This window comes from Tamandua tetradactyla, chromosome 1 (assembly GCF_023851605.1).
Source record: "Tamandua tetradactyla isolate mTamTet1 chromosome 1, mTamTet1.pri, whole genome shotgun sequence".
In the NCBI taxonomy this organism is placed as follows: domain Eukaryota; kingdom Metazoa; phylum Chordata; class Mammalia; order Pilosa; family Myrmecophagidae; genus Tamandua; species Tamandua tetradactyla.
Genome location: NC_135327.1, coordinates 152455605 through 152470629, shown reverse-complemented (window position 1 = coordinate 152470629; position 15025 = coordinate 152455605). Strand labels below are relative to the sequence as shown.

General features: G+C 37.5%; 2 protein-coding genes across 5 annotated transcripts; one reads left to right on the top strand and one right to left on the bottom strand.

Moving 5' to 3' along the window:
• Positions 1-7000: 7000 nt before the first annotated feature.
• LOC143681489 (uncharacterized) lies at positions 7001-9360 on the bottom strand. Its single transcript, XM_077158561.1, has 3 exons — positions 9317-9360; positions 8529-8987; positions 7001-7527 (listed from the first exon to the last, which is right to left on the bottom strand). The coding sequence occupies exons 1-3, from the start codon at positions 9358-9360 to the stop codon at positions 7518-7520; spliced, it is 513 nt and encodes a 170-aa protein (XP_077014676.1). The 3' UTR covers positions 7001-7517.
• Positions 7705-14714, top strand: GPR85 (G protein-coupled receptor 85). Of its 4 annotated transcripts, XM_077163485.1 has the most exons (5): positions 7705-7738; positions 8468-9092; positions 9227-9365; positions 10061-10134; positions 10485-13238. In XM_077163485.1, exon 5 carries the CDS (start codon positions 10655-10657, stop codon positions 11765-11767), a length of 1113 nt encoding a protein of 370 aa, XP_077019600.1. In that variant the 5' UTR covers positions 7705-7738; positions 8468-9092; positions 9227-9365; positions 10061-10134; positions 10485-10654; the 3' UTR covers positions 11768-13238. The 4 variants fall into 4 exon arrangements, 3 of the variants coding, with proteins under 3 accessions (XP_077019600.1, XP_077019611.1, XP_077019589.1); XR_013177342.1 differs by lacking the exons at positions 9227-9365; positions 10061-10134 and adding an exon at positions 14573-14714 and having other exon boundaries at positions 10485-11968; XM_077163496.1 differs by lacking the exons at positions 9227-9365; positions 10061-10134.
• The last annotated feature ends 311 nt before the right edge of the window (positions 14715-15025 follow it).

The window sequence follows — 15025 nt, the reverse complement described above, 5'->3', positions numbered from 1 at the left end:
TGAATGAAAAAAATGACCCTTCACTGGAAAGTGAAATTTTGAAGAGCACGAAGATAAAGTATGCATTTTATATACGTTTTTGATAAAGAGTATTTTTACATTGAATTTTAGGATCATTCAGGTTGTGAGGAGGAGTGGATTAAGCCTTGTGCTAAATTAACTTAATGGAGATAGAATGCTGAAAAGGCCACATGGAGTAGTAGAAAACATTCTCTGGACTGAGAATCTACAGATCAAATGGGTTTTAGTTTCTGGCTCAGGCATGTATAAGCTTTTCACTTGCGGAAGGGCCAATGTATAGGTAAGGGTTTCATATAATTTCAAGCAGTATACAAACCAAGGACTGAACTAATGAATATCTTGTTGGTAGGAAATTATAAATTATATATGATGGAGTTGTTTTGAATTAACTGACCAGATCTACCATAAAAGACATACAAGACACCCACAGTTACCTTAGATAAAACATGCTGATAAAGACTTACAGTTTACAAAACCTGCCGTTGTTGCAAGATTTAATACAAGTAGTACAAAATGGCCACAGTACTGGAGCTGAGCACCAAAACCCCATCATAACTGCAGGAAACACCACCCTCACTAAAGCCTTCAGGAAATGTTCACATTCAGAATTCTCACCTAAGGACTCATACATGTCAAGAGCTCTCCAGTTTACCTAGACAACTGCTTGCCCAAACAATAAGCCATGAGTCATGAAAATGTTAGAATCATAGTTCTCCTCTATAGTTTTAATCAGTATTAAGTGATATGACACCCACAGGCAAAGCATATGTTAAATATTATAACTCTAGGCATGCGACATTCCTACTCCAACCTCCAATCTCATGCGGCCACCCCTATGCAGCACAGTGGCATTCAAAGGATGGGTAACAGCTAGAAGTTCAGATTTAGAGTTTGCAAATAGAAGGCATTTGGTATTTTGAATCTCTATGAATTAGGCTTGCATTTTTCATAATGTATGCAAGCAACAGTAACCTTTATACTCGATGGAAATGATTAATGAGCCATTAACTATAGCCATGCCAGAAAACAACTGCTATGAATCACGTACCAACTGCCAATAGAGGATGCTGTGAATCTGGGTCAGATAAAGGAGACAGAAAGTCTACTCCAGCCTCATTCTATGCTTTGAAATTGGAAACACCCAACCCTGTTCTGTACTACCTTCTCAAAGTATGCTGCCTCCCTATTTCAAGTTGGAAGAATTGTTTTGTGCTTCTTGTGAATTGTACTAGCGATTACAAACTCAATCATCAGGTCTGGCCTTTGTTCAAGCTAAGAGGACTTAAAAAGTGATTTGCTGGTAGCTTTTTTTCTTTTATTATATTCAATTAGTAAAATGAATCAGCACTATTTTATGTAGGAACTTCTTATAATCAACTCTAATTTTTGCCCAAAAGATGGGAAAAGAATAGCTAATGAAAAGGAGATAAAGAAAACTTAATAAAAAATAATCCTGATTTTTATCCAAGAGAGATATCATCCTTGGAAAGTCTTTTTTTTTCCAAGTAGCTAAAAGACCAGTTTCTGTTTCATTTCCTTTCCTAAATTAGAACAGAAAATATTCATTATTTAAATTTTTCTATTTATATCATCAAGCTTTTATATCTGTATTGATGGATCTGATTTAATTTTATTTTCAGAAGACACCACACTTTGCTATTAAAAAATTAGTGATCATAAATCTTAAGCCAGATAAAGGGGCAGGCATTTTGTCATGTAGTTGAGCACCAGCATGGAGCTCAAAGCATAAAATATCTGCTCTTGACTCATAATCTGCATGAGCGGCATTAAGTTATCAGAAAATGGTTAGAAATTACTGAGTAGTAAGGTGAATAAGAAGTCATGTAAATGCTAATGTAATAAGGCTAAGAAACAAGCAACATTCTCCCAAATCCAGAGTAAATCCTTGACCTGGTAAACTTCTCTGCCCATAATACAACTAACTATTCCAATCTTATTAAATTAAGAGAAACAAAATTCTCTTGGAGCCTGGCTTTTTGCTTTCTTACATCTTCCAAGCCATGCCTAGCACAGCACCCTCATACTCACCCATTCCACAAAAATGTGCCCACAGCCTACTATGTTTCAGGTTCGGTTGGGGCACCAGGGCATAAGAGTTAACAATTAGAACAATGAACTTGCTTTCATAGAGTTCCCATTCTAGTGGGGACTAGGATGTTTGTTGAATGAATGAAATAATGTTGCTCCCATGTGATGGCTTGAAGCTGTGCACCCCAGAAAGACATGTTCTTAATCCATTTCTGTGGGTGTGGACCCTTGTAAATAAGAACATTTGATGAGGTTACTTCAGTTAAGGTTTACCCAACTGAACCAGGATGGGTTTTAATCTACTACTGAAGATCTTATAAGGAAAACCATAGAGAGAAAAAAAGCCAGAGGGAGCAGCAGAAGCTACAGAATCCAGAGAATGCAGAAGAGGCCACCACATATGTTGCCAGGTGACAGAAAAGTCCAGGACCAAGGACCACTGGCAGCCGGCGTCAGCACACCACATACTTCTGGGAGAAAACAACCTGATGACACTTTGATTTTGTACTTCTATCCTCAAAACAGTGAGCCAATAAATTCCCACTGTTTAAGCCAACCCGTGGCATGGTATTTGTTTTAGCAGCCAAGAAACCAAAACACCCAATGGCTTATTCTTAATAAAGTCATTTTTAATGTAAAATTGGGCAGATGATATCACATTTTTATTTTAAGCAAATACTAACCAAATTAAAGGAATAGCTATATTAATGAGGGATGAGATTTGGGGTTTTTGTTTTTGTTTTCGTCTTACTCCTGAAAAGAAAATTATGAAGTTCAAAAATTAGGAGAAACAAAAGTGAAGGGACTAATCAGAAAATCAGAACTCAGGACTGGACAAGCAATATCGGAATATCTAAAATTAGATATATCATTCTTTCCTTCCAGTCATATTTAATTATCCCCATTTGTCAAAAAGCTAAACACCACAAAAGCTAAAATAACGAGAATGTCCTCATATAATCATAAAACTGGTGTTCAAAGTAATGATCTTAATGCACTGTAAGATTGAAAAAACTTCCAAATAATCAAAGAAAGAAAATGCCTTATACGTCCAGAGTTTAACAAATATTGCATTTTTATTCTGTGAAAATTTAACAATCCACGTAAGATATGTATGACTCCCCAGTAATTTGAATTAAATTAACTTCTCACTTCTTAATAATTTTACTAACAATTGCTTCCCCATCACACCTAGCTACCATCCCAACTCCCAAGACAAATACACATGCTCACACCACATGAACGTGGGTCACTTTTCTCTTTTGCATGGTTGAGAATAAGGTTGGGCTGCTTTGAAACAGTTATGTACCCCCAGAAAAGCCAAGGTCTTTTAATCCTAATTCAATTTCATAGGGGCAGACCTATTGTAGGGTGGGATCTTTCTGGGTTGCTTCCGAGGAGATGTGACCCACTCAATTGTGGGCATGACCTTTTGATTAGATTATCTCCATGCAGATGTGACCCCACCTATTCAAAGTAGGTTTTAATTCATTTACTGGAGTCCTTAAAAGAGCTCATGGAGAGAGAAAGAGTTCAGAGCCAACACAGAAAGCAGAGGGATGGAACCAAGTGACAAATGTTTGGAGCTGCTAAGTCTAAGACATGAAACCAGAGTTCCCCCAGAAAAACTAAGTGAGGACCCACAGACACTTAGAGAGAAAGCCACTGGAATCAGAGCCATTTGAAACCAGAAGCCAGGAGAGGACAGTAAACATTGCCATGTGCCAGAGAAACCCCAGATGACATAGGCCTTTTCTTCAGTCAAACTATCTCTCTCTGGATGACTTAATTTGGACATTTTCATTGCCTTAGAATTGTAAGTTTGTAACCTAATAAATCCCCTTTGTAAAAGCCAATCCATTTCTGATATGTTGCATTCTGGCAGCATTAGCAAGCCATTTAGATTCCAGCATTCAAAAATGGCAAGGTGGAATGAGATGACCTAGAATATTTTAACAGATCAAGAACTTTTTTCTCAAAACCCTAAAATTTTATCAGGCACTGGTCAAGAAGCTTGCATTTGGTCTCTGCATACATAGCACCACATTTAAGTAATCTGTAATAGAGGAAGACTTTTAAAGACTTCTAGAAGAAGAACGAATGGTATATTTATTTAAATAACTATCACTTTATTTTTAAAACATCAAGGGAATTCATTAAACCTTTATCGCTAAGACGGTGTTGTCATTAAAGCAAAATAGTTTCTTAGTTTGACCTTATAAGTTTTTAAGCTGGTGTCCCTCACTTGTTAATCTCTTGCAGTCGGACATGTTCTCGATCTGCTCTCAAATGGTTGCTAATGATTTCCTCATCACCAGATCCAATGTTTTCTCAGCTCTCATCTTTCTCAACCTCTTAGACACAACTGACACACTCTCTTCTTGAAATTCTCTTCTTCCTTAGGATCTATGCCACTGGTTTTCCTCCTTTCTTTCAGGTTGTTCTTTCTTGAATTGTTCCATGATTCCTCCTTTTCCTTAAATGTGGGCTTTCCCTTAGTTTATTGGCCTTTCTCTAGGGAATGGGTGTGTTTATTTCTTTAGCCTTAACCCCCTTCTTTCCAATAGTTCCTTTCATCCAGTAGTTCCTGCAGCTCCATCATCACCAATAGGTATTATCTGAGTTGTGTCTTTTCACTTCCAACTGCATATAAGACATCTACATGTGAATGATCAAAAAGCATTTCATATTCAATATGTCTAATATTAATTAATTATCCTTACCTCTCAGTTATTCAAGCTGCAAATCTTGGAGTCTATTCTTACTCCCAAATCTCCTTTGCTTCCCTTATCCAATTACCTGATAAGAAATTTAACTTCTATCTCTTCTTATAGATCAGATCCATACCTTTGTTTCCATTCATTCCACTTTCCTCCACTGCTACCAGTTCAGGCTTTCCCAATAACTGGTCCCATCTCCTAATTTTTACATTTCTTGCAGAATTTAGCACAGTGCCTGATCGAGTAGGCACTCAACAACTGTTCACTAACTGATTTAAATAATAAGGGAACAAGTCTTAAAGAACTCAGACATAATCAATTGTCAAGATAAAAGTCAGAGAGGATAAGTTGCTAAGATTTTAAGTTTGGGTCTTAAATTGAGAAGGAAGGTCTTACAGATACTAGGTTTTAAATTAAAAACAAATCAGATCAATACTTTGGATCCTGTTTTGTGGCAGAACAGAGTGAGAACTCTGACAAATGGACTTTTTAGCATTTTGGAAAGGAAGAGGCCAGATTCTTAATCTTTTAAAAGCTCATTAAAATTCTGATGCAATATCATTATTTGAAATATTCATAATTATCTTTATTCTGAATTCTCAGAGCAGAATTTTAAAAAACTGGTGGTATTTCTTTAAGTCTTGTGTGTTCTTTCATCATTGTGTTCCTCAAGTAGATGGGATACAATAACCAAGAAACTGTTCAGTTACTTAGAACCCACTGTGAAAAAAGTCACTTTTTGCAGCAGACTAGGAAGTGAAAGCCAATATCATAATGGAGTTGAACAGAATGGTTGAGTTGAGGAAGTTTATGTTGCATGTTATAACGATTTTTTTTTTAAAAAAAAGAGCACTTAAAGAGACAATAATAATTAAATGTAATACATGATCCTGGACTGGATCTAATAATGAAGACGAGAAGCTCAAAAGGACATTACTAGGACATATGAAGAAATTGAAATACAGACTATAATTTTTCTCTCAATGTTAAAGTTCCTGAACCTGATAACTGCGCTTAAGGTTGCTACATAAGTGGATATCTTTGTAAATGTGGCAAATGTTAAAACTGATGGATCTGGATTTCTAGTGAGGGGGTAGGTTGTAGTTCTCTGTATGAGTTTTGTTTTACTTTTGCAACTCTCCTGTAAATTTGAAACTATTTCAAAATTTAAAATTTAAGAAAACAAATGGAGGTGAATAGAAAGGTGAATCCCTTTCTATTGTGATTTTAAATACACTTTAAGAATATAATTTATTAGAAAATCATTTCTTACTTAGATAGCTTCCATAAAATTCACTAAAGGTTCTGTCTGATACATATCTTTAGATTTTGATAAAAGTTGAGAATACTGAAGACACATGTTTTTGAGGCTTTAATGACAAGTTTTAAGCAGGAGAGATAACAGTTTAAATGAATGATGAAAGCCTTTTCTTAGAATATTTTATTCTAGCTTATTCTCTATATTTGCCAAAGATTTTTTTTGACATACATTTTCACATAAGCAATGCATAGAACAAAAAGAAAAACATTGAATTTGCCCATCATGAGGCTATGAAGCACTTGCCAAAAATCTGAAATGTCTGAAGCAGGTAATTGCTTTTTAAAAATAAAATTCTGTATACTTATTACCAGAACCAAATTAAACAAATTGCATCCATTTTCCTAATACACCCATCAATACAGAAATACAAAGCACCAAGACCTTGAAAATATTTAGAATTCCTCAAACCCAAGGATTGGGTATATAGTATTTTGCGCGAGTGCTTTGTTCTGTCTTTTTACTCTTAACCTATTAGTTTTTCTAAGTTTGCTGATATAAAGAATCAAAGAAAATAATTAACCAAGATGATATAAAGTTATGCTCTGAACAATCTGAAACAATAACTTTACATTTTAGAACTTGCAGGTTATATGAAACTTCTGCCAGCTACAAAGCATATTTTTAAAAAAATCTCCATTGACATACTCTAATGTTTTCTCCAGGAGAGTTAATGACCTAAATGGAAAATATCTCATTAATTTCTTGAGCCCCCTTGTGAGGCAAGAAAATGACATTCTCATCTAACAGCTGGAAAAACTGAAGAACTAGTGAATGTAACTGCGCTCAATGTCAAAGGAAAAAAATAGCTCTAATATGCCCTGAGATATGAAAATAAAACAACATCACATACGTTTATTTTCATCTTTATTTTTAAGAAATCGTTATCTGCTTCTTAAAGAACAGGCTGGTTAAACCTTTGGATCTTGACCCTCTGCCTTTTAGCAAAATAAATTATTGCTTCATGGTCCAGTAATGCAGTCATTCTTTTAATTCACTTTAAATAGTTTTCTCTATTCCACACAATGTAAGTTTGGCCACTCATGGATTTTCAGCAAACTTAAAGAATAAGCTTCTTATTCTTCAGATTTCTTAATTATAAAAATTCAGGAAATAATAAGTCCTGGCAAAGTACATTGAGACAATAATTGGGAAGTAAAACAAGAACAAACTGAATTTGTGTGTAGTTCCATAAAAGCGAATTTGACATCTCACATCGTAGTTGCAACTATCATGTGGTTTTGTGTTCTGAAATTTGTTTTACAGAGTTTCACTTGATTGGAAACGCCTTCAGATTACTACCAGTATGGCTGTAGGGTTGATTTTTCTAGGTTAAGGGAATGCCAAAGTTATGTGCCATATGTATCTTCTTTTTTTAGTACCAAATCATTCTCCATTTTTTAATGGGTTTAGAAAATCCTAAAACAAATTGGGGAAATATAATATCATTTCAGTATTACCAACATAGAACTTTGTGTAATGACTGTGACATCATGACAGTGAAATAATCATTTTTAAGCTTTAAACAGTGAGTCCAATAGAAACACAATATGTAAATTAACCCATGTTATCTGCATGCTGATTGGTTTGAGTTCCCCCAAATGCCACAATCTCACCACCCAGTAATGAGGTATTTTGCTGCTGTCTCGAGATCAAATTATTACTCTTTATATTTTCTGTTTCATTAACAGATTATTATAAAGCAATAAGCATGCAGGAAGAGAAGCAGACGCTTTACTTTGAAAATTAATGAAAGCATATCTGCTTTGTGGGGGTGGGAGGCATCTAGGAAGGGGAAAGAGTAAAATGTTATACCTTCCCTATCAATGAAACTTCTTTGGAAATGGTGAAATAAGGAAATGCATGGTTCTAGAGGCTTCCCTAAGCACCCAGGTGTCACGCTGTGGTGTCTCTGATATCGGACCTTTTGGACTGGTGTTAAGTTTTATGTATTTGCTATATTCCTAGTATTCTTTATTCGTAGTAACAAAGGGGAAAAAAGGAAACTCCCATACTCAACTGCTTTGACATCACTAATCTACTGGTCAGCCGTACTAGGAAGAAGGAAAAGAAAGGCTGCTCGTCAGGAGGGTGGAAAGCAGGGAATAGTTATTAAAAAAAAACTTGTAAGCCTGAATGTTCAGTCATTTTCGTTAAAGTAGAAGAGATGTAAATGATTCTGCAGTTATCCTCTGAACTTAGCTTCTCCCTAATTAAATGCATATTTGCGTGCATACGAGAATAGATGACTAACAAAGACAGGGCTGTCCTAATCTGCTTCCCTTCCTCCCACTTGACAAGATTTTTCTTGACTGGGCTTTTTCCCCACTTCTCTCTCAACCAACCCGCAAATTCAAAGGTCAGCTGGAGAAATCATTTAAGAAGAAATTTAAAAGACGCTTCCAATACTTGGGACCAACCTAATAGAGAAAGGAAGGATATGGTCGGGGAAGGCATGAGTTCCCGGAAGCTGGGGAGGGTACCGGTGCCCCGGACCCCGCGGTTTCTTCGCGCGCTGCCCTCGAGGAGAAGGATGGGCGTCAGGTCCTGAACGAGCCTTTTCAAGCCCCACTTCAAAAGCAGGGAGGGAAAAGTTCGAAGCAGCCACGAGGGGACAAAAGCCTAATTTGGCCAGCTGAATCGGACAGGACATTCGGTAAATCCAGCCAGCTTTGGAAAAACGGGTAGGGGGTCCTGTTGGCTCCACAGAGGCTGAAGCAGTCCCTGCCGCCGCCCTCACCAGCACAGCCGCCGCCGCCGGGGCCCCTGCGTTACTGGGGGAGACCGTGCCGCTGCGACAGGGGAGGACGCGGCTGGAGCTCAAGGAGGCTCCAGCGCGCAGGCGCCGCCGAGCCCTGCCTGGATGCTCAGTCAAGGCACTAAGGCAAAAAAAAAAAAAAAAAAGAAAGAAAGAAAGAAAGAAAAAAATCAGCAATTTATAGAAAGAAGAAGCTATAGTCTGTTCGGATATCCAACACCAACAGGTAGGAGGATACACTCTCCGTTAAGTTTGGGGGATGGGGGGCGCACAGTGTTGATGAAACTGCAGGCTCACCGGGAAAGAACCCTCCCTGAGGTTTTTTTTTTTTTTTTTTGACAATAAACTGCATAATGGAAGTACATTCAGACAATGCATCTTCAGTAGCGCTTATTGAGAGCTCCATTTCTGGGGAGCGTTGCAAGACAGGAATATCAGACTGCGAATCACCGGCAACCGTTCCCTTGCAGCACAGAAGCAATCTCTCTCCTCATCTTCCGTATGTAATGCATGTCTCTCTCTCCCCTCCCCCTCCTCCACCCCCCTACCCCCCATTATAAATCCAGGGGTGGCGGATTTCAGGTTTCGTAATGTTGCATGATGCGATCGGTATTTACCCGAGGATGTACCGGTGGGGAAATTAAAACCATCGAACGCAGTTTTGCCTGGGCTTCCATCAGCATATTCCCGGCAAATGAGAAGTGGCAAAGAAAACATGCTTCGTGGGAATAACAGAAGCAGCAGAATTCCCTGGTGTGGCTCCCAGGCACCTAAGAGACAATGTGCACTTTGTTTTAAAATGAAGCCACTTGGGATTTGCAACTAAGATTATCAAAGTAAATGGGAGATTTAATTGCCCAAGAAATACAGGTTCTTGTTATAGTCATTTGAATTCAGGCAGCAAGGTTTACAAATGGAAGTGCATTATTCTTCTCGGTGTGTTTTCCTGGTTAGTATTTACATTAACCATTTTTAATAATCATGTGGCCTTAAAAGAGAAAAGATTTACTAAAAGGAGGGGTGAGTTGGGGGAAAGACAAAAGACTAAATCACATCAAATCTTGGGACAAGTTCCTATTAATTTTTAAGTCTAATGTTGAAATTATGCTGTAAAATGAATCAAGAAATACTCTTTTCTTCTTATAATATGCAGAATGAATAGTGAGACTTGATTTAAAGGCATATCTTTTGCAGGATTTCTCTGGATCCGTATCAGCAGAGAAACTGCCTGTGAAACACTGACAGATACTAATAGACCTCAAATTAATGTAGGTGTAATCTCCTCTGTCTCCTATTAGCAATCTTGTAGATTCCATCGCAACACTAGTGATTAATTCCTGGACTGGCATATTTTACAATTGTGGGACATTATATTCCTTCTGTCCTAAAGGTACCCAACCCGTGTGTGTTCTCCAAGATAGGGACATTTTAAAATTCACCTGGCTTAGAAAACTAAACAAGCCACTTCTCTGAGATATCACACAGAAATACTTACTAAAGTAAATAATAGTATTCAAAACTAAAACTTTGCTTCCCCATAAATGAACAGCTTTATGTTAGCATTGTCTGACATCACTGCTTGTTAAACTAAGAACTGATAGCTCAATTTTTTTTTCAGATGTTCTGATGGCAAATCAAATAGAAGAAAAGAGGAAGTGTGACTGCAGACCAGATCAGTTCTCATTGTGGATTACACTTTCAGTAAAATGCATGGATCTCTCTTTTCCTTGTTCTTATATCTAGATCATGAGACTTGACTGAGGCTGTATTCTTATCCTCCATCTATCTATGGCGAACTATAGCCATGCAGCTGACAACATTTTGCAAAATCTCTCTCCTCTAACAGCCTTTCTGAAACTGACTTCTTTGGGTTTCATAATAGGAGTCAGCGTGGTGGGCAACCTTCTGATCTCCATTTTGCTAGTGAAAGATAAGACCTTGCATAGAGCACCGTACTACTTCCTGTTGGATCTCTGCTGTTCAGATATCCTCAGATCTGCAATTTGTTTCCCATTTGTGTTCAACTCTGTCAAAAATGGCTCTACCTGGACTTATGGGACTCTGACTTGCAAAGTGATTGCCTTTCTGGGGGTTTTGTCCTGTTTCCACACTGCTTTCATGCTCTTCTGCATCAGTGTCACTAGATACTTAGCTATCGCCCACCATCGCTTCTATACAAAGAGGCTGACCTTTTGGACCTGTCTGGCTGTGATCTGCATGGTGTGGACTCTGTCTGTGGCCATGGCGTTCCCCCCAGTTTTAGATGTGGGCACTTACTCGTTCATTAGGGAGGAAGATCAATGCACCTTCCAACATCGCTCCTTCAGGGCTAATGATTCCTTAGGATTTATGCTGCTCCTTGCTCTCATCCTCCTCGCCACACAGCTTGTCTACCTCAAGCTGATATTTTTTGTCCATGATCGAAGGAAAATGAAGCCAGTCCAGTTTGTAGCAGCAGTCAGCCAGAACTGGACTTTTCACGGCCCCGGAGCCAGTGGCCAAGCAGCTGCCAATTGGCTCGCAGGATTTGGAAGGGGTCCCACCCCACCCACCTTGCTGGGCATCCGGCAAAACGCAAATACCACGGGCAGAAGACGACTTTTGGTCCTAGATGAGTTCAAAATGGAAAAGAGAATCAGCAGGATGTTCTATGTAATGACTTTTCTCTTTCTAACCTTGTGGGGCCCCTACCTGGTGGCCTGTTATTGGAGAGTTTTTGCAAGAGGGCCTGTAGTGCCAGGGGGATTTCTAACAGCCGCTGTCTGGATGAGTTTTGCCCAAGCAGGAATCAATCCTTTTGTCTGCATTTTCTCCAACAGAGAGCTGAGGCGCTGTTTCAGCACAACCCTTCTTTACTGCAGAAAATCCAGGTTACCAAGGGAACCTTACTGTGTTATATGAGGGAGCATCTGTAAATCTTTAGCCTTGTGAAACATTAACCTTCTCTGCTAAGCACTTGTGGCCTGTAGCCATATCTTGAGAAGAAAACCAAGAATGGTATCAACCGTTATAAGGATTTGGGCAACATTCTGCAGTGTTTGCAATAGTTCACCTATAATCCTATTTTAAATCTCAAAGTGATCCTGCTGTCTGCCAGCGAAGGTTTGTAATTAAGAAAGGACTGAACCACTGCCCTAAGTTTCTTTATGTGGTTGCAAGCTAGCTAATGAAAGTAGCAGGTGCTAAGTATCAGTGCTAAATGCTGTGTATATCACTACATAGGATCAAAAAAAAAAACCATCAAAAATGATTAGCATTGGACATCTTAATAAATTCAGTTGACATGAGGAAAATGTGTTGACAAAAACTAATTTTAGAAGTTTGAAGACTTTAAAACATTTCATACTATTATTGTTTTGCAAAGACTAAAATTTTGGGGAACTTATAGTACTGTAATCCACTAAAGACGTGCCATGAATGATTGGTTTATCACACTTTAAAAAATCGCCTTGAGAGTTTTGGGGAGCATTCCAAAGCAGTATATTGGTTCCAGTTAGAGTTTACTTTTTTTCTGCATTAATAACATTACGATTTCTAAATACCACTTCCTTACCTATTGGTGAAGTTGCTAGCATTGAGCTGTATTATGTGGTTTTTGTTCATCTATATTTTATGAATACTAGATATTGGTCTGGATGGCAACATTCCTGGTACCAACCAATTGGTCACAACTGAGCAGTTCCAATAATGCCGAATAAAACACATGTTGCCTTAAAGGGTTATCTAGTATCTTTCATCTTATTTAGCATTGGAGCCAATAGTCAAGGGGTATCGAATCAGTAACTAGATATGGTCCTGCATCTGGAAGTGAATGAAGGATCCTTTAATCCTCTTTTTCCTTTTCCCTCACATGGTTTGAAAACTTAGGGTGCACCATCACAGGGATAATGAGATTTTCTTCTGAGGTGAGCTGCCCATTCTAGCGTGTTCTAAGAAGCAGGCAGTTGATGTATGTTTATATTTTAAGTCAGCTGTCAAGGGAGACCACAGGCTTAGTATGGCACCCTGCACAATTTGGGAAGCATTTAGTCTACGGAAGGCACAGTCTTGTTAATACTTTCTGCATATTCGGTGTATTGGTCATTTAAATTATTTCAGTTTTAAATTGTGAAAGCTTATAATATGATTTCTGGTAATTTAGAAATACATTAGAGTCTGTGAGTCTCATTCTTTAAGATACAGATGTGTGAATTTCAATATAAAGTTGCATTTGCCAAAATTTACCTGTGTAGCCTGTTAATTTTCTTGGAATAAAATTTTACACTTTTGGCATTTAACTTTTCTTTTTGGCCTGGAGAGCAAGCACAAACTAGGAAGGCTAGTTTTATTATGTTTTTGTTTTTGTTTTATTTTTGTAGCTATTGTATTTTGGAAGTGGAAATGTATGAATGGTAAAAAACGTAAAGCTGACAAACTGAAAATAGTATCTGCCAGAGCACTATTTGGTAGCATATCATAATCATCCCTCTATTTATTCTTATATTTAGAGATGTATGCCTGCTTTGCTGGTTAGTTCCAAATTTTATTATAAATATCACATTTCAATGTGGGAGCATAGTAGAAATTTTGGGTGCTAAATGTATAATTTATAAGAAGAATGATTTACAATAACCTTATGACAAAACAAGAGTTGTTACTGTTTTTGTTTTTCTGATTTTTCTGTTTTGTATGGCATTTGAAATACAAGATTAGGAATCTAATGAAACAGAAATCTTTATTGCTGAAATATATCTGTAAAAAGAAAGTCAATATAAGTAAGGAAAAAGAACTCACTGAGATGTTTCAAGAATATATGCAACTATTCAGTTTTGCTCATATAAGGACAGCTCAAGCCATGATTTAGTGAGCACTCTTTGACCTCCTTTTTACTTTATACCAAAGTCAATTGGTTTCTGAGACAAAGTTTAATGTACTAAAGTGAATTGGATCTAGTAATAAAGGGCCCTCGTTGGTACCGAAATCATTATCTGAAATACAATAAAGAAAATGTTATCAAAAGATGTTTTGATAACTTTGTTTCTAACAGAAAATTTATAGCATAAACATAATCGCAATGATTCTAGTTATAGAGACCCTTGCTTATAGGGTCAACTATCTTCACCAATCAATGGAAAACTCAGTGAAAATCTTGAGGCTAGAGAGACAAGGCTTTACCAACTCTAGCCTCCATTGCTTAGACAAGAAAACTGAGGCATGAATTAACTGAGGACTCAAGAGCAGGAGCCAAGCAAAACTGCCTAACTCCACGTAGCTATTTGGAGTAACAGATTTCCACAGGTTTTTGTGATTAATCGGCCCCAGTGATCAGTAAGTAATGTTTAGCTGTAATGAATTTCATTAAGACCTCCTCCTACCTAAATTGTGATTTGCAGGTGAAGAGGCAAGCAGTAGACCCATACAGCCCCAATTAACCAATGCCATTAGTAAGTCAATGAGTTATTGGTAGTGATCATATAGAATAAAAGGCTTTCAGTGTCTTTATGGCCAAGTCACAATTCCTTTTGGCACCCATTCCAAGATTCAATATTTAAAACAGTTGGTAACGAATTTAACTTGAAAATGTTACTAATCTTCAACCCATAAAAGTATGTCCTCACTGGGGAGTCCAACTTTCATATGAGAAAGACCTATTGTCAATAATATTGTGGCCCTCTTAACTAATTACACATCTGAACTGAATGATTTTTAAATTGTTTTTCTTAATAGGGTTGATGTGTTTGCATGGATGTATCTGTACTGTTTCCTCTGGTTCCTTTTGTGCATAGTGGATTTATTTGTGAAATGTGCAGCTGGAGTTAGGAATGCAGTCTGTGACTGTGGAATCCTATGCAGATGTTACCTGAGGCAGAAAGAGGTGAGTAACTTGTCCAGATTCCCACCAAAGCCTATTAAAATAACACAAAATTAACCATAGTGAATAAATGGAAAACATTTTTGTAGATAGTACAATATGTTAACTGAATTATCATCTTCGAATGTTGGCTGGCTGGATTTCAACAATGGCATCTGTAGAAGTTAACTGATTTGTAATTGTTAACACATGAATATGGCCACATCCATTTGCCTCTACTTCCATGAATGCTACCTTTCCATGAATAGTTTATTCATTTATTCATTCATTTATCAAATATATGTTAGACATTGGGCTTGATGCTGGAG

Excerpts from the sequence above, each read along its gene's own strand:
- LOC143681489 (XM_077158561.1), bottom strand. The coding sequence starts at position 9,360 with ATGAGGAGAGAGATTGCTTCTGTGCTGCAAGGGAACGGTTGCCG. Across the intron at positions 8,988-9,316 it reads CTGCAAGGGAACGGTTGCCG|TGCCTTGACTGAGCATCCAG; the intron begins GTGATTCGCAGT and ends TTTTTGCCTTAG.
- GPR85 (XM_077163496.1), top strand. The coding sequence starts at position 10,655 with ATGGCGAACTATAGCCATGCAGCTGACAACATTTTGCAAAATCTCTCT.